The sequence below is a fragment of the Calidris pugnax genome, unplaced genomic scaffold, assembly GCF_001431845.1.
Source record: "Calidris pugnax isolate Ruff unplaced genomic scaffold, ASM143184v1 scaffold1156, whole genome shotgun sequence".
Lineage (NCBI taxonomy): Eukaryota > Metazoa > Chordata > Aves > Charadriiformes > Scolopacidae > Calidris > Calidris pugnax.
In genome coordinates this window covers 724,189-751,500 of record NW_015094503.1, presented here as the reverse complement: position 1 = coordinate 751,500, position 27,312 = coordinate 724,189, and the positions used below count along the sequence as shown (strand labels likewise).

The window sequence follows — 27,312 nt, the reverse complement described above, 5'->3', positions numbered from 1 at the left end:
ATGCTTTCCAAAGAGTGCTTTAATTTTTTCTTTGGCGTTACAGGTGCCAGTGAAAGCGTGGGAAAGCACATGCTTGAAGCGTGCAACAATAACCTGGAGATGGCTGTCACCATGTTTCTGGACGGGGGAGGCATCGCAGAGGAGCCCAGCACCAGTTCCGCAGGGGTGTCTGCTGTTCGGCCGCACACCGAGTACGTACCCGACGGACGTGTCTGTGTGAAGGACTAGTCTGTCTCAGGAATTTAATAGCGTAAGGCAGAACAAGTAAGAGAGTTGTCACTTCTAACCTGCTGTCAGCTCACTGTAACACGTGCTTCTGTGATGATCTTGTTAAATTGATTTCTCCAATACTGTGCTGGGTAAATAAGTTCCTATTACATAAGTGAGTGTGTAGACAACATAAGTTAGTCTCTCTTGCACGCACTTCAGAAGTTTTTTGTAGCTTATACATACCCTTTTTTGCAGACAGAGCTCGAGAACTTAAAGTGGGGATGCAGTAGCAAGAGATACTTTTGAATTGCTCCAGCAATCTTGCTTTACATTAATTTGGCACTTAGTGAGTTCTGTTGTTTTGGTTTTTGGAAACGTAGTGACCTTAGTCCCATTTGGGGACTAAGGGTTTTATTATGTTGTTTCAAGTGTAACCGGGTTTGGCACTGGAAAGGCCAGACCGTGTCCACTAGTATGCAGAGGAATAAGCAACTACAAAAACTGCAGCACTGTTTTAAGACATCAAAAGCCACTAAAAGGAAGAGTTGTTCCACTTGAGCCTGGCAGAGAGTCTTTCAGTGCTGCCTGTTAATGTGTCTGCTTGGGATAAATGGAATATTTTGAGTGGAAGGTAATTGGTGTAAGTCACATTCATTAAATATCCTAAATTAAACCTAGCCATGCTTTCATCTGTATGAAAGCCTTCAGGAAAAAGACAACAATTCTTGCCACTCATACTTCTGAAGCATGTGTATAAATTTAAACGACTGTTTTAGTACTAACCTTTATAGTTGATATCAAGAGCCTTCCTGCTTGAACTTTGACAGGTAATGAAGTTAAAACTCTATCTAGAGGTGTTAGAGTTCTGATTTCTAGACAACTTCTGGCACACCGGTGACTCAAGATTCAAGTTTTTATTGGAATACTTTCTCTTTTATACTTGACACCCTCCAGGTGCTGGTCAGCTTAGTGTTACTTCTAGGAAGAGAGAACAATAAATATGCAAATGCAAAATGGAGAATAACTAGCTTCACAACAGCAATCAAAGATGTGGAGGTTAATAGCAAGGTTAGTGCATCTTGCTGACATTATGAGTTACTTTTTGAAACCTGCATGGCCACGAGCCACAAACTGCACCCTTTACAACTTTTGAAGAATCCGAGGGAACTCAGGAGTAGCTCATAGGCAGGACATAGCAGTGGATTTCCTTGGGTCAGCGCATGCCCACCTTCGCATAGATCCATGGGCCAGGTGAGCACACTGAGTAAGTGATACTGTTTCTTAGCCCTCCTGATTCCCTTTTTTTTGTCCTAGTCATAATTTGAGATTATTTAGCAGTCTCTGCAAGTGTGACTAACCTGTTGATGTGTGGAGGGAGCCCAGCTATATAAGCAAAGAATTGCTTCAGAAATTGGGAGAAATGGCCATTTTGACCATCTTGTTTTCCTTCCTCTGGAAAAGAGAGGGCTGTGTGTTTCAAGTGGAAGCAAAAAGTCTTCCAACAGAAGAAAACTTATTTTAAGGAAGATGATAATTTTTTCCCTCTCTGTAGATAATGCCCCTCATTAGGGGAAGATGGCAAGTGGATTAATTTGCAGCCTCTGCTAAGTTTTAAGAAACTTTTCCAAGTTTTAAGGCAATTAATTCTTGAATTTATTGCCTGGTGAGACCTTGGTCCAGGTTGGCCAGAGAAGCTGTGGCTGCCCCATCCCTGGAGGGGTTCAAGGCCAGGCTGCATGGAACTTTGAGCAACCTGGTCTGGTGGGAGGTGTCCCTGCCCAGGGCAGGGGGTTGGAACGGGATTGTCTTTAATTCCACCCCAAACGAATTCTATGATTCTATTAAAGAAGAAAAAAATGTTTGAATAATAGATTGACAAAGCCTGGAATCAAGTCACCCGGGGATCTGTGTAATCTTAGAACGGTCATCCATGCCAGATCTTAATGCAGAGTGTACCAAGTGCCATGAGAGGGAATGGATGGTCTCTTGAGGTCCCTGGTGACTCCAAATCTCTTGATAGTGCAATGGTACAGCACCTTCCTTAGCTGGTTCAAGTTGCAGGAGCCTTTGGATCACAGTGGGATGTGGTTTATATAGTACTTAGAATATTATTGTCTCTCTGATTTTTTAAATTTTTTTTTTCTTCCTCTTTGACAGGGATGAAGTACGAGCTCCAATTCCTCAAAAACAAGAAATTTTAGTAGAGCCTGAGCCCTTGTTTGGAGGTAGGCTTGTATTCTTATTTTGTTGTGTTTTTTTTTTTTTCTTTACTTTGAGATGAGCTAGCAGACAAAAAAAAACCAACCCAGAACTTGATGAACGTGAAGAAAGCATTGTATGTATTTTTATTGGGTTTTTTCCTTGCTGCAACTCTATTGCCATGTAACATGATTGCATACTTAGAAATACACCAGTGTTATTGAGAACCTCGCACATTAGAAGTGGTACATTCCCAGTGGTACCAATTTACTAACTCCAGTTTCATGAGACTTTTTGAGGCAACAGCCAATTAGCTCTGCTAAGTGCACATCTGCCTTCCTGGTTCAGAAAAGTGCGATACTGCTGTGAAAATGTTCAAGGTGGTGGGATAAAAGCTTGAGCTTTGACTGATGAGTGAAAATGAAGAGGACAAATGCATGCTTCTCAGGGAGATGATAGATCAGAAAGAGGGACTGAACTATACAATTACTCATCGTTTTCTCCTTTTCTCATTTAGGAATTTAATTTGCTCTTCAAACTGCACCATGCAGCTGGTTTTCTTGTTTGATTTCTGAAGCTGTTTATCGCTTTTGCTTTTGAAACATGGTTTTGCTCTAAGGAAGCAGGTGATGGAAAAGCTGTTTTCTTTTGGGCACTTGTCTAAAACACTATTTAGTCCTCACGTAATACACTAATGTTATAAATCTCAAAACCCCATCTCAAACCATCTTTCCTTAGTGGTTCTTTTACAGCAGCACAGGGGTGGAACATCTGTAGCAGGACTGGGTTAGCTGGTGCATTATCCTCTCCTTTTATATAGTGTCCATGTCTTTCTAGAGATCTAAGGCACTCTCTTTCTACGCTTGCTTTCTCTAGCCTCGTGAGGCTCTGTCCTTCTCATGTTGACCAGGCCATTTCTGGCTCTCTGTATGGCTTTTGCCGTGTCAAATGAATCGAGCATCTTGCCTTTTTTATCGAGGAAAGCATTCAAATGCTTATCTTTAAATTGGTCTCATACCCATAGGAAATGTTCTTTCTATTGTTTAGTTCCTGTGCTAGGAGAAAGAGGCCAAGCTTCAAGTTACCCTGGAACTGGTTTTCTGTTGATCCTTTTTTTCAACATCAGAGAGATCTTTAGCCAGAATGCACAAGCTGAGAGGTGGTTCCAGAGGAAGGTGCCCTGCTGAGGGCTCGCTGAAGACACTGCACCAGCTTATTCCTCTGGCTTTCTTTGTGGCCCAACAGAGGTTTTGACAAAGGACTCTTATGGGTTCAAGAGTCTAGAAATGCAGGAGTAAGGTCTGCTGACCCAAGTTCCTGGTCCTGTTCTGCCCACCTGGCACACACTGATCTCACACTGTCCTGCTGAGCCGTCTGTGGATCAACGACAGCCTCCTGGCACTGTCTCATCCACCAGTGCCAATATGCTCACTAATACCACTTCTGTTTATGACACGAAGCAGCCTGAAGAGCCAGCTGAGACTGGAGAGATGCTTCATTTGGTCTTTTCAGCTCTAACCTCAAAGCAGGGAACTCGCCAGTTCCTGGTTTTACCAGCATCATGTTGAGGTGATTGTATGAGCTTGAGTTTTCTTCCAGACGAAGAGACAACTCCATCCATTTGTGCTGTGCCGGATACACGCAACCCATCTTGCTCTACAAGAGTTATCAGAGAGACCACTATCTGGACTGCTGTGAACACTTCACCGGCGCTGCCAGGCTGTCGCTAAGCCTGGCAAGGGAAGTGCTGCTTTTGCTGAAGTGGGCCTTCAAGTGCTATTCTTAGCGGCAGTTTAAGTTGCAGGGAAGTTGGCTTTAATGGGTTGTGCTTGTGCCTAAGCATTTAGAGGTGAAAGAGATGCTGCTTGCTGGAGTTAGAGGGGCATTATCACAGGCATGTTCCTCATTCAGACTTAGGTTCTCTGGTACTCTGTGTGGGTTGTGCTGTTTCTTTCCTTGGTACTCTGTACCAGAAGAATGCCAGGAACAAGAATTGTGTACCGTTCCTCACCCTTGGTGTGGCACAAGGTGAAAGATGCTGCATGCGCTACGGCTGCAAAACCAGAAAGGTCTCTAAAATCATATTTTGGAGGTACTTGTTTTGTGACCTCTCTCAACGTAGTGCTTTCCCACGATAAATAATTTTTCTTATTACAGGTTTCTGGTGGGTATACATTGTATTGAGATTACTCTGTTTAATTTGTTTATTATTTATCGTGTTTTGTAACAATTAGGCTTTTAAAGTTCTACCTTAAAATTGTTCTGCTTTCAGTTAATAGTAATGCAGATTAATAGTTGGAATAAGTTTTGTTTTGTGTCTGAATTACAGTGGTTGTGCTGTACCATAGGACTCCAGTGGTACTTTTAGGAACTATTCCAGTCATCTGCCTGGGCTACTGTCTCTGCCCAGCTGCAGATAGTGCAGCTGGATTTCTGAAGGTTTCCTTGCAGATAGTGGCACTGAATCCAGCCAGGAAGTTAGGATAGGATCTGGATAAGAGATTAGAATAGAAATGCATTGTGAAAAACTAAATGTGTTTCTGAATGAAGAAAATATTCTTCCACGGATTTTAATCTTTTGAAGTTTAAGGTTAAAATCTACTTTAATCTTAATTTTAATCTAAAATCTTAAATTTAAGAGTAAAGATTAAAATATGCTTGAGAGTCTTTTGTAAAAATCTTGACTGGAATTGTGATACGTTGATGCTGTGACAGCACTTCTGCTGCATACTGATGGGCTGGGGCGAGCCCACCAGAACGGGCTGACTTTAAACTTCTGTGTATTGTTGATGCACGTTTTGTTTCTGGGGTAATGTTTGCTGGAAGGACGATATGTTAGGAAATGGGGCTTACAGATTCCCTGTTGCCATCCCCTCATCCTCCTCTAGCCTTTCCTAATGCCTACTCCCACATCATTCACACTTTGGGTTCCTAGTCTGTTGTTCCACATGTGTGATGGAAAGTATAAATATGTAATTATTTTGATAGCGTACTTTTGAAATAATTACTGAAATACTTTACTTTTTTTTTTCCTAAGCTCCTAAAAGACGCAGACCTGCGCGCTCAATATTTGATGGTTTTCGGGATTTTCAGACAGAAACCAGTAAGTGTCTACAGATCAGTAAGCTAGAGGTTCTATTCTTTTTTTTAAATGCAAGTAGGATTGAAAAATAGTTTCCATCGTAGGCTATGGAAGCTTTTAGTCATTTAATATTTTCTAAATTGCCTGCTGTATATCAGAAGGTGTTTTGGTTTTTTTTAATAACATTATTAGGGTGTTCATTTTCGTAGTGTCAGTGTTGTTTGCTCACGTCTCTCCCATGTTTGTGGTACAGTTAAGGTTATTAGTTTATTGCTCCGGGGTGGCTGAAGCGAGAGTACTGAGTAATGGATGTAAGAAGCAAGTAGTGAAGCTGTTGTTCCAAACATATGCCTGTGCTACATAAGTAAAACCTGCAGACAGTATGTTCTGTCTGCTTTCCTATGGCAAATATTTCCCTGGTAACTCTCAAAAAAATACTTTTTCTGCTCTAGAGTGAATTGGAAAGGAGGAAGAATCTAACACCCATGTAGAAATAAAGTTCATCCCATGAATTTTTCTTGACTATCCAGTGGTCGTGCTGGCACTTGAATTAGATTGGAGTAGCCCTGACACTTCTTCCTTGGCCCCACACAAGGTTCTCATGAATTTAATTGCTGTTTACCACTGCCTGCCTGTTCGTACACAGAATCTCCAGATGAAAAAGCACTGACTGTTACTTTAGCCAGTCAGTTTTATAGAATAGGATTCTTTGACAGCAGAACAGCAGGGATTTCACAGCTGAGTTGGAGCAGTTGTGCAGTTGTTATTGCTGATGTTGCTGGAGTGTTTCAGAGGTCTTTCCATGGACCAGGTTCCCATATAGTTAGGTGCTGTTGGATGCTGAACTGAAAATGAGCATTCACAATTACTTTCTTTCCCTTGACAGGTTTTGTCAGGGTTTTCCAGTAGTAATGAACAGGTCAAGCACTAAAGTCACGGGCAGCTGTGTAAATGAAAATACACCATTTACAGAATCATTGTACCCTTAATTTTTTTCTCATCATCTCATCTAAATGCCTTGTTATAAGGCATTTAGAGATGCACAATATGTAAAACCATTGTGAGGGTTTATGATGAAACTTTATCATGCTTTTTGGCAAAACCTTATAGATGAATATCACTGTCTGGCTATCTCTGAGAAAAGCAGATTTGTTTTTCTCTTTTGTTTTCAAGTAAGGTGTTTCTGGAAAGTGATTTAAGTGCCCAGTGCTTAAGGAAGCTGGAGTGGGCAGAGTTCTTACCTTACATAGCAGGTGATCTCGTTCAGTGTGGTCTAACCTTGAGACTCTAGTGCCAAAGTTCTGGGTATGAGCACGTAGTCAATAGTAGATCCCTCCGGTGAGTATTTTATCTAATTCAGCTTCCTTTCCTCTTGGGGCTGTGCAGTTCGACAGGAACAGGAGCTACGAAATGGAGGGGCAGTAGATAAGAAACTCACTACTCTAGCAGACCTCTTCAGGCCGCCCATTGACCTGATGCACAAAGGCAGCTTTGAAACGGTAAGTTTGGAAATTTTGGTGCAGTTCCTTATGTGATGACTGTGTACAGCGTGGAAGCCTTGTGTGGCCTGCTGGCATGCGTGGATCCGTTTGTCGGATGCTCAGAAAGTTACAAAGGACCATAAAGTGATAAATACTTGATGGACTGCATATGGAAATGGTGATGACTCACTGAAGGATTTCAGTGAAGACCACATTGTTTATGTTTCAGTGTCAGTGTGGCAAATCACGCTGGGTGAAAGACTTTAGTGCACAAAGGAGGCTGGTCAAAATGTAAAAAATACATCTTTTAAAGTATCTCTGTATAGCACGAAACAGAAAAAGCTGAAGTAGGATTGCTTTTGACAGGTGAGCAAGTACTTCCCAAGGGGCTATATGGTTTGCAGCACGGTCTTGCTAAGAAGATCAGGTGGAGTTACGTTAACGTGGCTGAGCGGTTCCCGATACCTGACCTAGTAAAAGTATTTGCGTGTGTCTTCGTTATGAAGGCACAATTTTATCTTTAGTAAAGGTCTTGCTCTTCTATAAAATCACAGTGGTTGTCTTTTGCATCTCGTAGTGATGGAAAAACTATCAAAGAGATTGTCTGCCGAAGAAGGGGACTGTTAGCTTTAAATAATTTCAGGTGCCACCTTTTCTGTCTGTAGGCAGGTGTGGATCTATTCATAAGTTGTTATGATATGGATCAGTGACTTAGCTAGTGATTAGAGAATATGCAAATGGTACATATTTATAAAAAAAAAAGAAAAGAATTCTTCACTGAAAGAAGTGCAAGCATTAGAACAGGCTGCCCAGGGCAGTGGAGGAGTCACCATCCCTGGAGGTATCGAACAGCCAGACAGACATGGTGCCAAGGGACAATGGGTTAGTGGTGGACAGCGTGAGGTTGATGGTTCGACTCAATGATCTGAAAGGTCTCTTCCAACCTAGGCAATTCTACGATTCTATATATTTTTTTTTTGAGTCCGTAATTTCTAGATATTCTTCAGAAGTTGCAGTTACTACTGAACTTCCACGTGGTCATCTTTAGGTAGCTGAGATTGATTGTTATCATTATATGATGATTTCATGAGAGTGCAAATTAATGATCGAGTGGTGCAATACAGACATGGCAAACAGTGCTGGAGATCTGACTCCATGAGCTGAACAAAAATATTATTTACATTATTTTCACATTTGCCTCCACTGCCTGGCACAAATACTAGAGCACTGCTGGAGAGGTTTTGGAGGAGTGCTGTGTGAGTCTCCAGCTCTCGTCCTGTTGGCTTCATCTCTCCATTTATGCTTTCCAAATCACCAAGGATCAGCTGGCTTGTCACTAATTCCTGTGTTCTCACAATGCCTTCCATATATTTCATCTTCTCACAAAATTCCAGGTTTGAAAGGATGCTGACAGAGGATAGCTGTGTCTGCTTCAGCAGTCGTTTGGTGCTGTGGCATCCCTGTCTTACAACATGCAGTTCAGGGTTTACTTCAAAGTTGTGTCAGGTCCCCCAGCTGATGACACCTACTGGGCTCATGGTTTGGAGCTGTTTGTGAACCAAGTGAATGCATAGTTAAAGGCAACAGTAAAGGGAATTCACATGAAAACATCCAGTGCTGCTCCAGGCTGGAACATACAGAGTCAGCGAGTGCCCTCTGACCTCTGGTGTGGAATTTAAGATGTGTGCTAGTCTTTTCTTGTGTCTTGCTGAAAGCATATCAAGACACTAGCAGTGTTGATTGTGGCATCCATCACAGTCAGAAGTAGCTTCAGAGGATGAAATAACTGATTGATAGATTTGATTGTCCTAAAGTCTCTGCATTCTTATTCAGTCATGTACGTTTAAAAAAACAAAAAACCAACCAACCAAAACAAATGGAGGGGCAGTTTGTATATACACACACCTTGTCCTGTTTTTTGCAGTAACTCAAATTTAAAAACATGTCCACTTTCTGGTACTGGTATTCACTGTCTTGTGTTCTTGTCCACTTCTTTGTCCCATGGGATACCCCTCATTTCAAACTGACAGTCTTCAACCTCATTACAATAAAAATCTTTAGCTTCTCACTTTGTTTTACCTTTTATGACTGTACACTTTCTGTACTGCTTCAGCCTGGGACAACATCGGGCCTCCTGGGAATCCAGTGACAAGAGTCTCTCAAAATTCACCTCTAGCAAGCTGCTGTTAGCTTCTTCCTTCTCCGTATGCTTAGATAAACATACATAAAGTATACAGTAAATCAGAAGTGTTTATCACATTCCAAGTACCAAAGACTAAATTCTGTCATTTTGATGCTCTTCTAGTTTAGCGTCAATCTAAGTGGGGTTTTCCTGTTATTATTGGTGTATTTTAACCTCTGGAGGGGTGTGCGAAAACACTCTGCCAGTGTTGTGCTGTGTACATTTATTTATCATAGAAAACATTTAGGATGTATTACTTTATTAAAACTTTGGAAGAGTGATGGCATGTGGTCTTATTAAGATTTTCATGTATCTTTGTTCATCTTCTGTTGCTCCTCTCTGGGTGCTCTAAGGTTGATTTTGATAGTAAGTAGGTTTGGTTTTCCCCAAGAAACCTCATTTTTCTTCAATTACATAGAAATTCTGTTATCAGTAAGGTTAAAAAAAAAAGTTGCCATTTAGTTTTAACTCTGTTAAATGGAGGTTTAAGAGTTTTAAGAGTAGGTGGAATCTGCTAGGAATAAATCACTAGAGTACAATAAATACAAAGCATGTTTGGTGTGTAATTTATTTGAAGAACAGCTGGCTTTGGTCCTGATGTCAAAGACTGCTTTCAAGAATTGCAGAGGGGTTCATCTCTTCCTGCGTATGATGTGAGATATGATTTCATTTGTGGGGAGTATGCACCAAAATGAGATTAGTTTACACTTCTTGTTTAGGGAGGCTATAGTTCCGGCGTGTGCATTCAGTGCTTTACAGTCATTAGGATTTCAGTACTTCTGTGAAGTGACTCTATGCAGTGTTGCAGAATTTTAAGCCTGTCTATATGAAATTTCATTATTTTACAAGTTAAACTTTTTCTAGCAGCTTTGCAGCTGATACTGATGTTTTTTTTTCCTTTGTATGTAGCAAGCAGCAGTAGTTTGGAAGCTAATCATTGTGCTCAAATGGTGCAATTGTCTTTGCATAAGGTGCTTCTAGACTGGCTGCTTTCAGAAGCGTAACCTGCAGAGCACCTTTGCCTGGTTGATGGAAGGATGTATATGTCCTGTCCTGCACTGGCCCAGGCAAGAAGCCCAAGTCTAGCACAGATGTTGTCCCAAATCTGGGTTTTTTACCTGGTGTGCAAGCCAGTAACACACAGTATTTCCGAGTTTATTACATTGATGAGCAGAAATGGGGTGCTCGTCCCAAAGGAGCACACCTTAGTTTCAAAAATTTCCTTTTTTATACACTGATCATTACACATTCTAACAATTAATATATATTCACTGTTATTCTCTTTAATGATTGGTCAAGGTTTCGTTGCTTCCTGTGTAAATTAGTGCGCAGGCTCTGTCGTCTTCTTCCATTGGTCTCTTTTGGGTGGGTGGTATCATTTGGGTGGGTGGTCAATGAGTCGGTCATGATCTCCCCCTGCTGAAATTACCTTTTACTTACTTCTCCTCTAATCTTGGCAGTTCCAGGTGGTTTTCTTGGTTTGCTGAGCAGGCCTACAGTTCATCATTCTCATGACAGAAATATCCTGCTTATTAACAAAGCTACATTGTCTGGCAGTTACTTGCTTAATTCAATCTTGGATTAATCATGTCTAGTTACTATTTCTCTATCATTAATGAAATATTGTTGGGGCTGTATGGATAGCTTTTAGCAGCAGTAGCAGGTTCCCTTGGTTGCTTTGAGTACATGTTACGCTTTGTGTTCTGACTTTCTGTCACCTATTCTTCCAAACTGAACCATGGTTGATTAGCAGATGTCCAGAAGGTCACAAGACACTGGCTCCACTTCCTTCTTGCTCTCTGCTGACTTCAAGGAGCGGTGCATTTCAACAAAGCTGGGCAGGGAACACCCACCGCTAAATTTGTTAACCATATATGGATCAGAAAAGTCAAATGAGAGGAAAACATGTTATTATTAGTAGTGCGAGAACTAGAGGTTATCCAGCGAGATCCAGCACTTTCCAGCACACAAAACAAGACTACTTTGACATACCGTCGAATCCCGTTGCTGGTTTGTTGCTATCAGTTGTCGCAGTGATGAAAAATGTGAAATGGGTAGAAAAGAGACTGGTGATCTTAAGCAGGTTTGTTTGGGTTTTGGGTCTCACCGGTTCTATCTGAGATCCGCTGCTGCTGTTCCTACTCCACTGGCTGCCAAAAGCTTTTGCCAGAGATGCTTGCGAGGAGTGGGTGTTTTGTACCTACCCTGTCTGTGTGCTCTTCACCTGCCTGGTGCTGGCCTTTGTACCTCCGAGGAGGAGGAGAAATGGGGGGCAGTTGATGTTGGAAACGGTGGATCTAAAGCCATCAGACACAGCTTTCTGGATATACAAGCCAGCTCTTGAGCCTTCCCTTGTTCTTTTTGTTACTTACCGAAATGACCCACTGATATAATCTCCAAACCCCCAGTGTTTCCCCCCCTGCCCCCTTCTCCTTCCACCCACCTCCATCCCCTCAGAAAAACCCCAGTAGCTGTATAAAAGCAGAATTGTGTGTGCATGAGTTGGTAACAATTTAACTGTATCCTTTTAAATGTTAAATGTGAAGCCTGTTCTTTTTAGAAGGAAGTTAAAACTAATTTCAAAAGCTATACTTGCTCTACTGGTGAAAACTCATCTGTGCAAATGTTCTATGTGGAATTTTCTGCTTGCATCTTTTCGAGGACTGTAGCTGGATGGAGGAGAGGTAGAGCCAGGTTTTCACTAATACTGAAAAACATACAAAGTAGGTGTAGCAGAGTGAGATGTACTTTCCAGCTTTCCTGTTATATATTTTTGAGTTTGTTCTTTTAATCCAGTATGGATTATGCTAGAACACAGGACTAAGGCAGTTCAATTGACTCAAATAACATAAGGATTTTTGTTCCCTTTAGTCTTGGACAGTACCTTTAGACCTCATCTTAAAATGATTTCCTAGAATTAGTTCTCAAAAACCCACAGCTACCTCAAAACAAGTCTTTTAATAAAAGCATAATGACTGTATTTAAGACCCTTACCAGTGTCACCTGCCCTGCTTTTTTCTCCTGGTGACCAAATATTGGATTCTGACACTGTATTGTTAGTGGTAAGTAGTTAGTGTGAGGTCCCTTATGAGAAAAGGAGAACTATTCCATTCTTCTACATTCATTTTTTTTTCCTTTGAGTAAAATAAAAATTGGCTTTGCAGGTCACTTGACCATGCAGATTGATTTTGTAGGCTGAGATTCTTCATTTTGAGAAGCTAAGTGTGTGGGGTTCACATGTCTGTCTATCACACAATGGATAGGCTGACTGTTCAAAAGTGTACTAGCTAAAATTCGTTTTCAAACTAAAAACTTTGGTTTGGGGAACAAAATATTGCCCAAAACAGCAAGATCTTGCTTAACATCCTAATTCCTTGAGTTTGCTGTGAAGTGCATTACCAGCAGGATGGTGAACACGCTTATAAATTAAAAAAATACCTTTTTTTCTTTTTTAAAAGGAGAGGGAGTTCATATGCTAGTTCCAGTCTTTCCAGGTGGTAAGAGCATTCCTGCTGTTGATATAGCCCTCTTTTTTTCAACAGGTATGACAGTTCAGCGATCAGAATTACATTCTTGATCAAACTCCTACCATTAACTTGCAACCAAGCAATCAGACAATGCCAGCTTTGTGACTCAAACCAGTAAGATTTCTTCCTGCGCCTTCCCGTTTTCCTCCCCACTTGCAGCCTGGATAACGAGCCTCAGAAAAAGGATGCCTAATTCGGCAGTTGCACAGTAATAGAATAACTCAAAACTTGGAGAGAAAAAAGAAAACATGCAGAGAGGGGGTCCTGTTGAATTGATGCGAGTCCTCTGTCAGTTATGCAGTCTGCTTCAAAGGAAGATGATCCTCAGGTTTATCTTTAGAATGAGCAGGTCTTTCCTCTGTCGTCAGATCAGTGTGATTGACTACAGTCTTCCTGAGCAAATACTTTATTCAGCGTCCCTGTGTCATCCCCTCTCTCCCCCCAAATTGCATTTCCCGCTCTGTGCTTGACTTGTTGAAATCCAGCAGCTCTGTTCATCGATGTGATTCTATAATTCAACCAGTCTCGTTTAAAGTGGGCCTTTCAGCCCTGCCTGCTGTTTTGTGGATGCCTGTTCACTAGCACTGTCCATCTTTCTCACCGTGAAGGGGGTTTGGTGAGAAATCAGACAGTGTTAGGAGCCATTGCTGATCGTTGCTGGCATTGGTTGAGTCTGGCTTTTCAGTTTCGTCTAATGAAGCTTTTCTCTCTGCTTACAGGCCAAGGAGTGTGGGCAGATGCAGAACAAATGGCTCATGATAAACATTCAGAATGTGCAAGATTTTGCCTGTCAGTGTCTCAACCGCGATGTCTGGAGCAACGAGGCTGTGAAGAACATAATCCGGGAACATTTCATTTTTTGGCAGGTGGGAAAATTAATGGGGCTGTGCTGGTAACTTGGTGTCCTGGTAGATGGGGCAGTGAAAACAATGGACTTCTCTGAGTAAAATGGTGCTGTTGCAGTTCTTGGGTTTTCTGGATGTAGATGTAGTTCATGGATATGCATTGGAATGCATAAACTGTCTTTCACTTGTGCATTCAAGTTGTTAACCAGATAGCTTATAATACATGGACTGGTAGAGGTGTATTTTCAGCTTGTGAGAGTTACTGAGAACTGTATATACCATTTGTAGTGTGTGCTGTAAAATAGAGAAAAACTTTGTACATTTTCAAGATACGGTTTGTTTGTGTTCTCTCTCCACCCAGTAATTTGCTTCCAATGTGGTGTTTTGTAGGTGTACCATGACAGTGAGGAAGGACAGAGGTACATACAGTTTTATAAATTAGCAGACTTCCCTTATGTCTCCATCCTGGATCCCAGGACAGGTAAGATAAGTGACAGTGGGTTGGTTACCTACACTTTATATATCCAGTGAGAAGGACTGGCAGTTGTGGGCTAGAACACCATCATTCACAGGATGTGTTATGTTCACCTGAAGAATCTCAGTTACGTTGTTTTGCTCTCTGAGAGACCTTGTTGTCCTGAAGAAGTGAAGTGATACATTTTGGAGGAACTAAGGGGATAAAACTCCCAAGGCTTGCTGAAATCTTGTGTATTTGTTTATCGTACTTGGTAGAGCTTAGCAAGTACTTTGCTTGGAAAGGGAAGATAGTGCCACTTGGTGGTAAAACTCTGAAATGAATTTTTTTTAGGTGTCCTTTTAAAAGTGACTTGAAATCATGTGATGAAGGAGCTGCAGTATTTGTAAGCATTACGTGAATCTACTTCTTGCTCCTTGCGCAGCAGCTCTGTGAGGTTCCAAGATGACATTAAATTGCATCTCAATTTTGAAAGACCATTTTGGCTTTGGGTTTTTTGTTTGAGTTTGGTTTTTGTTTTTAACTGAAGAATGAAGCTTCTACCTCCCCTTCCAGGTTTTTTGAAATAGTTACTTTTTCTTTTGTATCCCAACACCCTTCCTTCTTTTATCATCATGTAATGCCACTGTATTAATTGTCTGGTCTCCTGCTCCTCAGAACTGATGTAATAGTTACTGTAATCAGAGCTGAGATTTCTTGCTATATGACTTAAACCACCCAAACCCATTTTTTTAATGTTGAAATTGAAGTTAGACTACACTTCTTCACACTTTTCCTTGGCTGTTTGCCAAGGTGTAGAATGAAAGCAGGCAAGAGTGTAGAAATGCTTCTTTGTAAACTTAGTGGTTTGGCTTTTTTTCCTTTCAGTGCCAAATTCATCATTCTGTGCACACATTCCCATAGATAAAAGAATGGAAATAAGCAGGGTCTGTATTTATATCCATCCATGATTGAAAATCATGGGGGGTGGAAGGAGGAAGTTTCATAATTATCAGGTGGTAGCCTGTAGGATGCTGCAGTTCCACAAACACGGACTCTTGCAGGGTGCAGGCACAGCAGTGAATTTGACCTCTAAGCTGCAGTCTTTTACTGAAATTATGTTTCCTGAAACCTTTTGTTCCCTAGGCCAGAAGCTAGTGGAGTGGCACCAGCTAGATGTGACTTCCTTCTTGGACCAAGTGACCGGATTCCTGAGTGAGCATGGACAGCTGGATGGCCATTCTACTAACCCTCCCCAAAAATGCTCTCGTTCAGTAAGTATGAAGCCTTCAGGAAGACTGGGGAAAACTGGAAGAAAATGCTAGTGTGTGTTTATCCTCCTGTACTGATTTCCCATTGAGTAGTATAAAGAGAGTTAATGAGTTAGTGCCAGAACATGCAAAAATATGGCATGCCAGGTAATGCCTTCTCCCACTATAACTATTTTTGTTGTGCAGTTTGTGCTTTCAGCATTTGTTTTGGATATAGGAGTCGCAGAATTCTGCATGTGTGGAAGGAAAATATATCACTCCGTGTGAAACTCCAAGGAGAAGTCATTAAGTAGTCATAGCATAACAAACTTTCCATGGTGTTTGTTCCTGACAGTTTTAGTAGGTTCTCTTTGGAAAATGGGTGTCCTCTTGATTTTCAGTTCATATTTAAACACAGTTTTCATGTATTTGTGTTATGTCTGTATTCAACAGGAGAGTCTCATTGATGCCAGTGAGGACAGCCAGTTGGAAGCTGCTATCAGAGCCTCGTTACAGGAGACGCACTTTGATTCCTCTCAGGCCAAGCAGGAGAGTCGCTCAGATGAGGAGTCAGAGTCGGAGCTTTTTTCTGGAAGCGAAGAGTTTATTTCGGTTTGTGGATCTGAGGAGGAGGAGGAATCAGAGAATCCTGCCAAGCTGAGGAAGTCTCCGCACAAGGACTTGGGGTATAAAAAAGAGGAGAGCCGGAGGCCTCAGCCTGAGCCCCCTGCAAGGACTGAGCCCGGGACAGCATCAAATCACCGAGTACTGCCTTGCGTTGATGCAGGGACACTGGAGGAGTCCACGGACAAGCCTGAAAGTACGTTCCAGGGCCCAGATGCGAATGGTAAGTTGACACTGGTTTGGTTTTTTTTAGTGACCTGTGTTTTGGGATTTTTTTCCTGAAAATCTTTACACGCTGACAAGCATCGTTTCACCCATTGTTTTGAAACAAACCTAGACCTTTTCTTCTGCCTTACTCCCTCCTTGACACCAGATGTCTGAGTGCTTCACCTCGCCAGCAGCACCGCTCTGGCGCAGTGATGCCACAAAGTGCAGAGTTGTGTTAGTCACTGAGCTCGAGTTTCTTAGTTTGAGACCTTGTCCACGAATAAAGTTGGTGTATGCGGATGCATATGCCAGGGCTTCTGCCAGTATGGCAGGGAGAAGCAGGGTAAGGTCAGCCCCACCTCGTGCTCAGTTAGCTCAGCTGCCTGGACTCAGTTTTAGCTATAGTAACACAACTTTGGCCAACACAGACGAGTCCCCAGAGTCTCTGTTCCTCCCTGTGGTAACTGAGCTGGGGTGCAGCAGAGTGAGGTGGTCTCAAAGGCAGGGGTAGCACAGTGTGATTTTCTCTGGGAACGCTGGCCGTTTCAGTCACTACTGTAAATTCTTTAAAGAGTCCTGAGTTTGATGTGCATATTTGAAACATGTGGTAGAAGTACATCCTCGTAGACTGGAAAACCTTGTATTTGTCTCCATCCCCTAACCTCACTATGCCGCACAGTAAAGCGTGCCACCTGAAATCTACAGAGCTCAATTCAGCTGCCCTGTTTGTTAACTTGTAGTAACTTCCTTTATGCTAGGACCAAAGGCACAGCTGATGCTAAGGTATCCAGATGGAAAGAGGGAACAAATTTCACTGCCTGAACAAGCTAAACTTCTGGTGAGTGGAGTTAATCAGAATCCTTCTTTGAGTACAGGAAACTGGAGAATTTCTTTTCCTGCGGTGGCACTACTGAAATCGGATGTAGTGAAAATGGTATATCCAGGGAGCACTTGCACTGTCATTCCGTTGTTCTGCTGTCATTCCTCTCTTCAATCAGCAGACTCTGCTGGCTCTGCATGTTTCCATTGCTGCTTGGGTTGCGTGTACACTCCAGTGTCTTCTTTAGTCCCAAAACGGCTAGTTGCCTTTCTGAAATTACTCTAAACAGCTTTTGCATTAATTAATCATTAAATTACTCTAAAATACTCTCAGCTCACTTGCTTATGGTTGGTTTTTTGTGTTTGGTTTGTTGCGGTTTTTTTTGCTTGTGGTCAGACAATGGTAAAATCAAAGGCAAAACTCTTCATTCTTGTTCTCTCTCTCTTTCACTGTACTCGCACACTCCCTTCTGGATGTGGACGACAGAGCAGACTTTGGAGGAAGTTCTCCCAAACAAATTTGTTATAATAATATTTAATTACTGTGCTTCGGGTGTGCGTCTCAGCTGTGCTTTAGGCTTCCTTACCTTGGAGGAGTCAATGTGGATGGCATTTCCATCAGAATTTTGTAGGTGCTTATCTGGAAGCGGGGTGTATTCCTGTTAGCTGTGAGTTTTCGTGACATGGTGACCAGTTAAGCTCATTTTAGTCGAATCAACCTAAAAGCTCTGTATTGAAGTTGTGGGGAAGGCAAACCCACGCTTTTTCAGAAGGATCTCATGTACATTTAGAAGAAATGTGTCAGATCTCTTACAGACAGTGAGACTATAACCCAGTCCGCAGCACTCTAGGAGTGTACAGTGTCTCAAGCTCATATTCTCATCCTCAACTCTTTTACTTGAAAATTAAAGGGGAGGGGGAATTGCTTTTGTTAGCGCTCTCAAAACTAAGCGTAAGTGGGTAGAGTGTAGACTGCCTGCAGGACATGTGGAGTCCTGGGATATACAGACAGAGCAACACTGGCAGAGAGCATCGCTCTTACTGTAGGAATCACCCTTACTTTTAGACTGTTCTTGCTTTCTCAGAGCAGTCATTGGTGTGCAATCTTTATCCAAGTACTCTTTTATATCTTAACTGCTTTTTGAAAGCAGTCTTTTAAATAAAGTTGTGTGTATGATTAAACGTGTAGCGCTTTTGATTAATTAATTAGTTTATTTAGGTGATACGTAGGTGTAACACTGATATGTTCCTGATAATGCTCACTTTTGGTTTAACTCCTTTTATGGACTGCAGTAGTTAAAGGAAGTTAAATCTCAGCACGTGATTTCCTTTACTGCCGCCTGCTCTACTGTCAGCAGAGGAATTAATCGAGTTAAGGTCTGAGGGTGAAGATCTTTTGTTGCAGAGCTGAACAGGCACCTTCTGTGCTCATGTCATGTGATCTTTTAAAACCATTTCAGCCAAATCAAGATTGAGTCTCAGGTGTTTCTTTGTGAGCATCATTTCCATGCCGATTTTTTTCAGCCCTTGGTTGCTTTCATTTTAAAGCTGCCCAGAACTACAAAAAGTAATTGTCTAAGGAGACAGGTGCACTGTAGAAGTTTTAACTGGTGGTACGATGTTGCTCTCCCATCACCACCAGATGTATTTAAAAAACATTTTTTCTTCTTTTTTAAATCATGGTATTGTTGTCAATCAAGAGTGGCTTCTTTACACACTGTGTGAAGGACGTACTTATGATTCCAATATTGCCGTAATCCTTTTTTGCCTCCAGGCAAAAAAAATGGCAACACTGTCTCTTTATAGAAGCAATTGCTCATTGCTCATTATAGAAGCAATGGCTCAGCCCTTTGTCTGCCTTTTGTTGTCTGCCAAGTGCTGTAAGGTATGCGGGAAAGGCTGGCCTTTCAATGGGACAGGAGGGACCTGCGGGCTGGAAACCTCACTGAATTTTTAAATACAGCGGTTTGTAAAGGAATTGTGATCTTCCTTGTTACCTGAAAAGGAAGTCAAGCCCACTTACTTGCATTCCTCATCAGACACAGGCATTGTAATCTGCAAAGCCTGTTGGAGAACAGTCCAGCTAAAAAAGGAGGTTGGGGGTGACAGTCTCCTCATACCAAAGGGTTGGTGTGTGGGTTTTGATGAATTCGGAAGAAATATTTGTGCTGGTACTTCCTTGGCTGTTCTGCATCTTGGAAATGTCCAGGTTGAAAAGAATCCCTGGAGATCATCTGGCCTTAACCCTCTGTTGAAAGCAGAGCTGTAGATGAGGTTATTCATGACCCCCTCAGGCTGAATTTGAGTACTTCCAGCAAGGGACCTTCTCTGTTGTGGAACAACACTTCTCTGGATTGGAACTCCACCACTTCTCTGGGCAACTTACTCCAAAGTTTAATTTCTCTCACAGTAATTACTTCTCTCCTTCCTTATATCCAGATGAAATTTCCTCTGCAGCAATTGTGTGCGTTGTCTTTTGTCACCATGCATATTTGTGAAAGAAATACCTTTATCTTCTCTGCGTGGAACACTGATGTTATTCCCACCAAGCCTTTTCCTTTTTAGGCTCAACAATCCAAGTCCTTCAGCCTTTCTTCATGTACTGAGGCATGTCCTATGCTCTAGTCATTTTAATGGCCCTCCACCGAATCCTCTCCAGTTTTCCCTTGTCCCTCTTGAATGTGGAGAGACCAAAACTAAACAGAGTATTCCAAGTGTGGCCCAGCAGAGCGGTGAAATTGTGTCCCTTGATCTGGTGGCAGTACTCTTGTTGGTGCACCTTGGGTTTGCTGTCGCTGCTGCAAGGCTGCACTGCAGAAACATCTTGGAGCTTTCTTGATGAGTTTTGGCAATCTCTCCATGACATCCTGGATCTTGGCTTGAGCCAAAGCTTCTTCAAGCAGGCTTCCAAGAGTTAGCTTGGCGGTTGGGTGCTTCAGTCCCCCGCAGGAGTAGTCCCCTCCACCAGCATGCACTGCTTTTCCCTACTGAGTAGGACCAGTGGGTCCAGTTGTGTCTTCCAGTGGAACTTGTTCATCCTCTCCATTTATTGCCATGAGTACAGTGTTTTTTCAACTGTTTGGTTGGTTTTTTTCCCCCCTCCATATGAGAGGAGAGCTGCTGTTTTGCAGCCACAGGTCTCCGGGGTGCCTTACCTTGCAAGTTGCCATCTTCCCTGTGTTTCTGTCGTGCTTCTGGTCACCCCGTTCTGTCTGCGCCGCAAGGCCTTAGTTCTTGCCCATTCAGTGTTGCTGCTGGTGTTGTTGCCTCCTGCTTCCCCGCTCATCTTCCCTGATGCCACAGAACAACCTGACCTCATTCTGCAACTCTTTGACCTTGTGCTCCATCTGCTTGGATGCCCCTGAAGCGTTAGGAAGAGTACTGTGGGCTGTTGTGGGAGACCATACCCTGTGTCATGTCAGCAATGTATGACCAGCAGCTTTCCAAACACCAATGTGAGCAGCCACCCAAGTGATCTCCCGAACCTGTGAGCTGTAGCAGTAACTGCCAGCTGCTTGTTTGTCACCAGTTTTTTCCGTGTGCGGGGTCACAGCGGTCCCAAAGTGACACCTAAGTAGCAAGGAGAGGCTAGTGGAATAATTGGTACGAGTAGAAGCTTAATACTGTTCACTTACCTCCTTACACTTAACTTGCAGACATAAGTTGTCCACCAAAACTATGTGAACAGTATTGTTGGGATGCCCTTATTTTTTCATACTTCCCATTTTATTCCATACTAACTGTCTTTTTTCCCCTCTTTGAAAAGCTATGACTCTTCATTCTGCCCGAGTCTTGCTCTGTTGCTGTATCCCCTGCTGTTCTGCCAATCTCCATTTCTCTGTCCCTCTCTATTCGTACTTTACGCTCTCGTCTGCTGTGTTTCCTGATGAACCTGGGAAATCTCTCTCACGGGAGCATGGACTTCAGCTCTTCCTGACACATCTGCTTGTTGGGTTGTGTGGCTGACACCCCTTCATCCCAGTGCCCTCTGTATCCTGCCCCGATTGCTATTGTAGGCAGAGAAGTCAATGAATTGAGAAGAGCTTTAAAAAACAAAACAACCCCAAAACCTCGTGCTTCTTGAACGCAGGAAAAAAATTTTTAGTAAAAATACTGCTTTTTTTTGGTCAATGTTACCTGACAGAAATGCTTCTTTGGTGATTGCAAAGTTTTTTTTAAAGGAAAATGGGGTGGGTTTTTTTTTAACATTCTTTTGTGTTGTATATATGAATTATATGACACTTCTTCGGGTTTCTTTCTCTCCAGGCTCTTGTGAAACATGTCCAGTCAAAAGGATACCCCAATGAACGCTTTGAACTTCTCACCAACTTCCCTCGAAGGAAACTCTCCCACCTGGACTATGAGATCACATTACAGGAGGCAGGCCTGTGTCCTCAAGAGACTGTCTTTGTGCAGGAAAGGAATTAGCACCGCGGCCTGAGTTCTCCCAGCCTTCCTCCCCTCTCCTCTTTGCCTGGGACACCAACTCGTTAAATATGCAGTTGAGGGTCATGGGATTGCAGCGCTGAAATCAGGCAGGCAGCTGGCTGGCCCTTCTCTCTCTTCTTCCCTTCTCCTGCTCTAGTGACCAAATGAGAGTGTTCAGAGTTTTATTTTCCTTCCTCAGCCTGAGCCCTGTGGAGAGCGTTGAGAAGAACATCGTCCCTGTGTTTTCATGGAACAAAGTAGAACGGTGTGATCTGTGTATCCACTATGGTGGGGCTCGGAGCAGCCATAGTACGCATACCCTTCTCGCTGCTATTCTTAAATCTGTTTTGTTTAATTTATTTTTTGGAAAATAGTGTGTGATAAGGCACTGAGTCATCTCTCTGTAAAGGACAGAGTGTAATCTTCAGTGCAGTCTTTCCCTTGTTCTGATTCTCTGCATGAAAGGTCTCCATTAACCGTACAGCCGCCTCAAGGGTTCATGTACCTAGCGCTCTGCGAGGAAGGAGCTGGGTTGAGCTGTGGTGAGATACTTTTGACTCCATCTAATCTAAAGGCTTCTAGATTGCATGCATGTTTCCCCCCCTGCTTTAAATGCTGCCGGTGGACATGATAAGAAAAACCACCAACCAAAAATAGAAGCCCAGCTATACTCTGTATGGGATTGATGACTTGGCACAGAGGGAAAGCTGCACGTCCATTGTTGGAGCAGATTTGTCTCCTTGGTGGGGTTTCCATTTGTTCTCTTCCCAACACCCCCTCAGTGTCTCCTTTTTACTCACTCTCAGGATTTTGCAAATGGTCATAGAAGGTGGTAGGATACTGTAAAGATCTTGGGTTCTCTAGAGAATACCTGTTGCAAAAACTTGACTGTTAGTTGGCTTTTTTCTTTGCCTGGTATTTTTTGTTTTCCCCAGGAGTGACTAGTTTTGCAGGGGTTTTGGTGCGGTTGAGCAGGACAGCAAGTCATAGACAGGTTTTCTTTCATTAATTAAAAATGTACACAGCCTTGCCAAACTGTGGAATTAATTATGCTTTATAAAAGACTTCACAGCCTGGTGGCTTCTGTGCTCTGGGCTGCTTTTTATTCCACTTTCATCTTCACTTACCTCTAAATGTGGAAAGCTGCTCCTTTATTTAGGCTCTCTTCAGCTGTGGAAGGTGGCACCAAAAGTCACGCAAGTGTATCCTGGGCCTTGCAGAGTGCTCTGTTTCCCAAGTGTCTTCTCTAGGCATCAAGCTGATGAGTTGGTGTTACAGTAGGCATTTCAGTGGGATAAAACTTCACTCAAACAACCATCCTCAAGGTGGATGTGGAATTTGTGTATTTACAATTAAGAACTGGGTGTAGCGCGCTCTTCATCAGTGAGGAAAACAGCACGTGAGACCTGCCGTAACTGCTGCCTTTCTTTGCAGCTGTCAGATGATTATAATTGTTAAAGAAAAAGACTTTCTTTAATCGTCATAAATTTACTGTAGACTAAAGCTTTTCATCCTTTGGAGTCTTGACATGTAGGAAATCCCAGAAAATGTCTTGCATTCCCCATGAATGCAACCAGCTCCCAACTGTCATCTTCTCACAACTGAGGTTTTTTACATGTAATCATACAATTGATTATCCTTCTACACAAAAACTATCTCATGTTCTACTGCAAGGTGCAGTATCAGGAAAGCAAAATCTGCTAGTGGTTTCCAGATCAGCAGTTGATGTGACGTTGGATGTCGGTTTTGGCTTGTAAAGATACTCTTGTAAAGAGACTCCACCACCATGGAGGTGGCTTCCCAGCATTAGAAAGTGAAAGGTCAGCAGAGGAGGGGGGGACGTTGGTGTTTGGTCTGTGAAGCAGCATTGGCACCTCTAGACTGAAGGATTTTGTGTTTCTAGGATATGCCAATTCATAACTCAGACGTATGAGTGGGACAGAAGGAAACCCTTTCAGTGTAGGTCTAACGCTTCCCTGAGTGGCTTCAGCTGTCTAATTGAAATAACTCATGCTGACATTTGTTGCCTTGAAACTCGTTGCCTCTTCTGTGGTGAGCTGCAGGAAGATGAAGGTGGGCTGCCAGCAGGGCGCAGTTCCCAACACAGGTATAGACAGTCCTTCCGTCTCCCTCCCCGTGGGCTGGGGTGGGAGCGCGTTGTCCTTTCCTGCCCCTCCTGTAGGGCAAGGGAGCCTTTGTGGTTCCACTGATTGCTCTTTTGGCTGGCAGTGTTTGCTGGTGGAGGGCCAGCTTGTTTTGGACAGGCTTGGCTTTGTATCCGCGCTGGGAACGTTGTTCCACATCAGCTTTTCTGGCAGTTAAGTTAAACATACAAAATTGACTCTGCCTTTTCAGTCCCAGGTCTGTTTTACTGGTGGCTTCTCTTGGCCCCTGCCCCTCCCAGCTGGTACTGATGGAGGGGGGGCCAGGCAGTGATAGGTTGAAGCAAACCTCTCCTCTTTGCTCAGCTCTAAGGAAAAGAGTAACCTTACACTTACCATCTTGCTGTCAAAAAAAAAGCCCTGGGTGAGCTTTTTGTTGCTTTTCTTACACCAAGAGCAGCTGAGTCCCCTCTCTGATGAGGAAGCTGCCATTGCACTTGGCTGCTGCAAGTTTATTTTTAAACCATCAAAAACCACACCTCTTGAGCACAGTAAATGATTTTGCCTGCTGGTGTGGTGAGACTGGGAGTCCTTACGCTCTCACTTTATTTTTTTTTTTCTTTCTTGAGGTTTTATTTAGAAAAATATTAGTATTTTTATAACCTAACAGGGAAAGAAGAATGTGAAATTGAAGATTTATATTGAGAATGGGATTTTTCCTTCCATCTCACAGCTCCTGGTAGTTTGTTCTGTTCCAAGAAATTATGAGCCTGTTTGTTTTGTTCCTCTGGCACGATGTGGTTTTTCTTCCACTTTTCTTTTGCAGAAGAACTTCCACTTTTCTTCTGAGAGCAGAAGGCGGTGAAAAAGTGGTTTTAAGAAACACGCGTCCCAGCATGTGGCTCTTCTCTCCCTTCATTCCTTTCCCCTCTTTCCTCCTTTTTCCCAACCCAAATAAAACCAGTGCCACGGCTACGATCAGCTGTGCTGTGGTGGCTGAAAGCAGAATCCTGGCACCAACCAGGGTTCAGTCTCTTCTGTGTTGAAGCCCTTTGGAGTTTGGAGGCACTTGTTTTGCTGGCCTGAGGAGTGTGCTGAAAACACGAGCCAAGTTCTGCCTGCAGCAGCTCGCAGCAGTGAAGGTGTAAGGTATTTGGGCTCTATTTATAAAGAGCCTTTGTCACAGTTGTGACATCTGAAGTGAAATCTGAAATTGTGAAATCTGAAGTTCACATTGCTTTTGACAAGGTTGGAAAAAACGCCTTAAATCTCTGATTGCAAAGTAAGGTGTTGAAATATGAAGGACAAAAGAAAAAAATCCTTCAAAGGCTGTGGTTTGTGGCTTACTGTGCGTGTTGGTCAGCCATAATTTGCATCTTGGGTTGCGAGGGCCACCAGGAGTTTGGAGAAGCAGAAGGGCATGTAGACAGTGGAAGTCTTTCTGGGTAGAGAGCTAAAGGCTTTCAAGCTGTAGCTTCTTGATGCTTGTGGAGATGTTTCCTTTGCGGGTGCTCTTCATCTAACAACGCTTTGTTTTGACATTTTGTGTCTAACTGCAGCTAGTAGTCACAGTCACAACCAGTTTCCAGAAACAGAAGGCAAAATGAGTGCTGGCTGTCCCTGCCAGGTGCTTTAGACACATTTACTGTTGGCTTCCCACCTCTGATCCTTCAGAGGCCCAGAGAAGGATTTCAGGTCTTCCTTGGCGATATGTGCTCCAAGTCAAGCTGATCGACCAGCTTCAAACCTCTCAGCAGTCCCTGCTGACATAAAAAGGGCAGATAAAGGCCGTCCCAAACATCCCTGGGTGTCCTTGTGTTATTTTCATTAGGCTTTGAATTTAAGTCTGCCATTTTTACATTCCTGACATTCATGGACTGAAATACATTGCCATCCCCGATACATCGGATAAATAAGATAAATATTAAAGGAATATCCATGGATGTGCATAATAGCCATGTGAAATACAATTGTCTTTAAAAAGGCATCCAGAGGTACCATTGTTCCTTGGTAGATTTAAACAGCAGTTTTATGTCAGCTCCCTGCTTTCTGGAGCTCACTGTAAACTACGTCTGGTTTTCACTGCTGTTTGCGTTTCACATGGTCCACTACTCTCATGGATGCATTTTTAAAACAGTACTGAATGTATATACTCATCTGCACCAGCTTATACAGCTTCCACTTTTACTGGTGCTAGCTTTTGTACCCTTGCAGAAACTGGCAGCTGGTTTTAGTCCATGTTTTAGTAAATAAACCTCACTGCAGAAGAGCCTAATTTCTCAAATTTCTGCTCATGCCAGAGCACCAAGCTCGTTTGCAGGGACTCCACAGCAACAAGGGCTAAACCTAAAGCCATTTTCTCCTGGGGGCAAGGAATCGCTTGGGCTGCGTTTTGTCAGATACTCGCTGCGGAGATGCACAAAATGTGGTGTTTGTGGTTGCATTTCTCAACCATGTAGGAACAGATAAGACAGACCCGTGTGGGAATGTCCGTGTGGATGGGAAGGCTCATGTCATTTCAGGAACTCATCACTTAATTTTTAATCCCTTCTTAGCTTTTAGCAAACGTCACTACTTGCTTCTTGTTTAATCTCTTTTTAGTCAAGTTAGTTGAAAAACACGTTGTCCTGTATTCCCAGAGGAGGAGGAGGGGTGGCAGAGGTGGGCTTGCAGGAGGGTGAAGTGCAAAGTCTCAGTCCCATAAAGAGCAGCAGGTGCACCTAGACCAGCTGTTTTAATAGATTTGATTGCGGCCTTTTCTCCACCCTTTCTGTTTGTTTGTTTTGACAGAAATTACTTTCTACAAATGGAACAGCTATTGTTAAAGAGGTAAAACAAAACTCGTGTTTTTAACCCTGTGTTGGCCATCTGGGTTGTTGGAAGTACCTGCAGTCACGTGTTTGGAGTTGATCTGCAGACGTTTGGCGACCAGCACTTGAGGTCTGTTGGTTGACGTTCCACAAAGACAGTCTTGCCCAGGTTTTCTCTGTCCGAGCCCAAGATCTTATGGCAGTTTGGTTTGTACTCTGCTGTCGGCCCCAGAACCCATGAGGTTAATGGAGACCCTTCCTGTGGTGGTGTACAGGATGACTTCTACTCCAGCCTCCTCTTGTCTGTTAGGTGACTAGTGTCTGTCCACTCCCAATAAATATAGCCATATGTATATATATATATACACACACACACACACGCGTGTGTTTTTAATTGGAGAATGCAGCACTTAACATCAGTGCCTCAACTTGCCTCAGTTTTATCTTCTGTTGCTTTCCATGGATATATTATGAGCGATTGCAGAAGCTCGGGATCTGATCACTGTCTTTAATGACTGTGAGTTGTCTGCAGTACAGAGGAAAGTCATTTTGTAGCTGCTCGTTAAATGGTGCTGAGACTCTAAGGTATAGCAGGGCAGGTAGTAAAAGTTCTTGGAGCAGGGGGACGAGGTGCTATTTTATAGAACAGATTTACATGAAGAACATTTGGGTAAAACTCAGCTTGGAGATGTGGTGCCTCATCAGAGACACCAGACTATAGGATAGATGATTTTTATAAATGAGGCTGTTTCCTCTAATTGGTGAACTTAGAGTTTCAAAATTATGAAATTTTCAAACTGTAAGCTCACCAATTAGAGGAAACAGCCTCTTTTTTTTTTTTTTTTTTTCAAAATTATAAAATTTTGAAAGCCTGTCAATTTTTACGGTAGCCACTTTCTTCTTCAATGATGGCAACTTCAAGTGGGAGGAAGGAGAGGATTAATTTGGAAGATTTCAGCTCACTGTGCTGGGAGGGACCAAACTCAAGGAAACCTCTGATCTATATACACAACTGCTGCATTTTTTTATAAATATATGTAAATGTCCTATTGTAATATTTGATCCTGGGAATAAACCAAACTGTTTTCAGTA

The 27,312-nt window shown here is 42.7% G+C and overlaps 1 protein-coding gene across 1 annotated transcript; it reads left to right on the top strand.

Moving 5' to 3' along the window:
* On the top strand, positions 1–27,312 carry UBXN7 (UBX domain protein 7). The gene is made up of 10 exons (XM_014962950.1): positions 1–191; positions 2,368–2,435; positions 5,447–5,512; positions 6,878–6,990; positions 13,401–13,547; positions 13,917–14,007; positions 15,127–15,254; positions 15,684–16,077; positions 16,820–16,899; positions 21,147–27,312. Exons 1-10 carry the CDS (start codon positions 1–3, stop codon positions 21,306–21,308), a joined length of 1,440 nt encoding a protein of 479 aa, XP_014818436.1. The 3' UTR covers positions 21,309–27,312.

What these genes read in the sequence shown, in the direction of transcription:
- UBXN7 (XM_014962950.1), top strand. Translation starts at nt 1, where the DNA reads ATGCTTTCCAAAGAGTGCTTTAATTTTTTCTTTGGCGTTACAGGTGCC. An exon ending in GCCTGAGCCCTTGTTTGGAG is followed by an intron (nt 2,436 to 5,446) that starts GTAGGCTTGTAT and finishes TTTTTTCCTAAG; the next exon opens with CTCCTAAAAGACGCAGACCT. An exon ending in CTGAACAAGCTAAACTTCTG is followed by an intron (nt 16,900 to 21,146) that starts GTGAGTGGAGTT and finishes CTTTCTCTCCAG; the next exon opens with GCTCTTGTGAAACATGTCCA.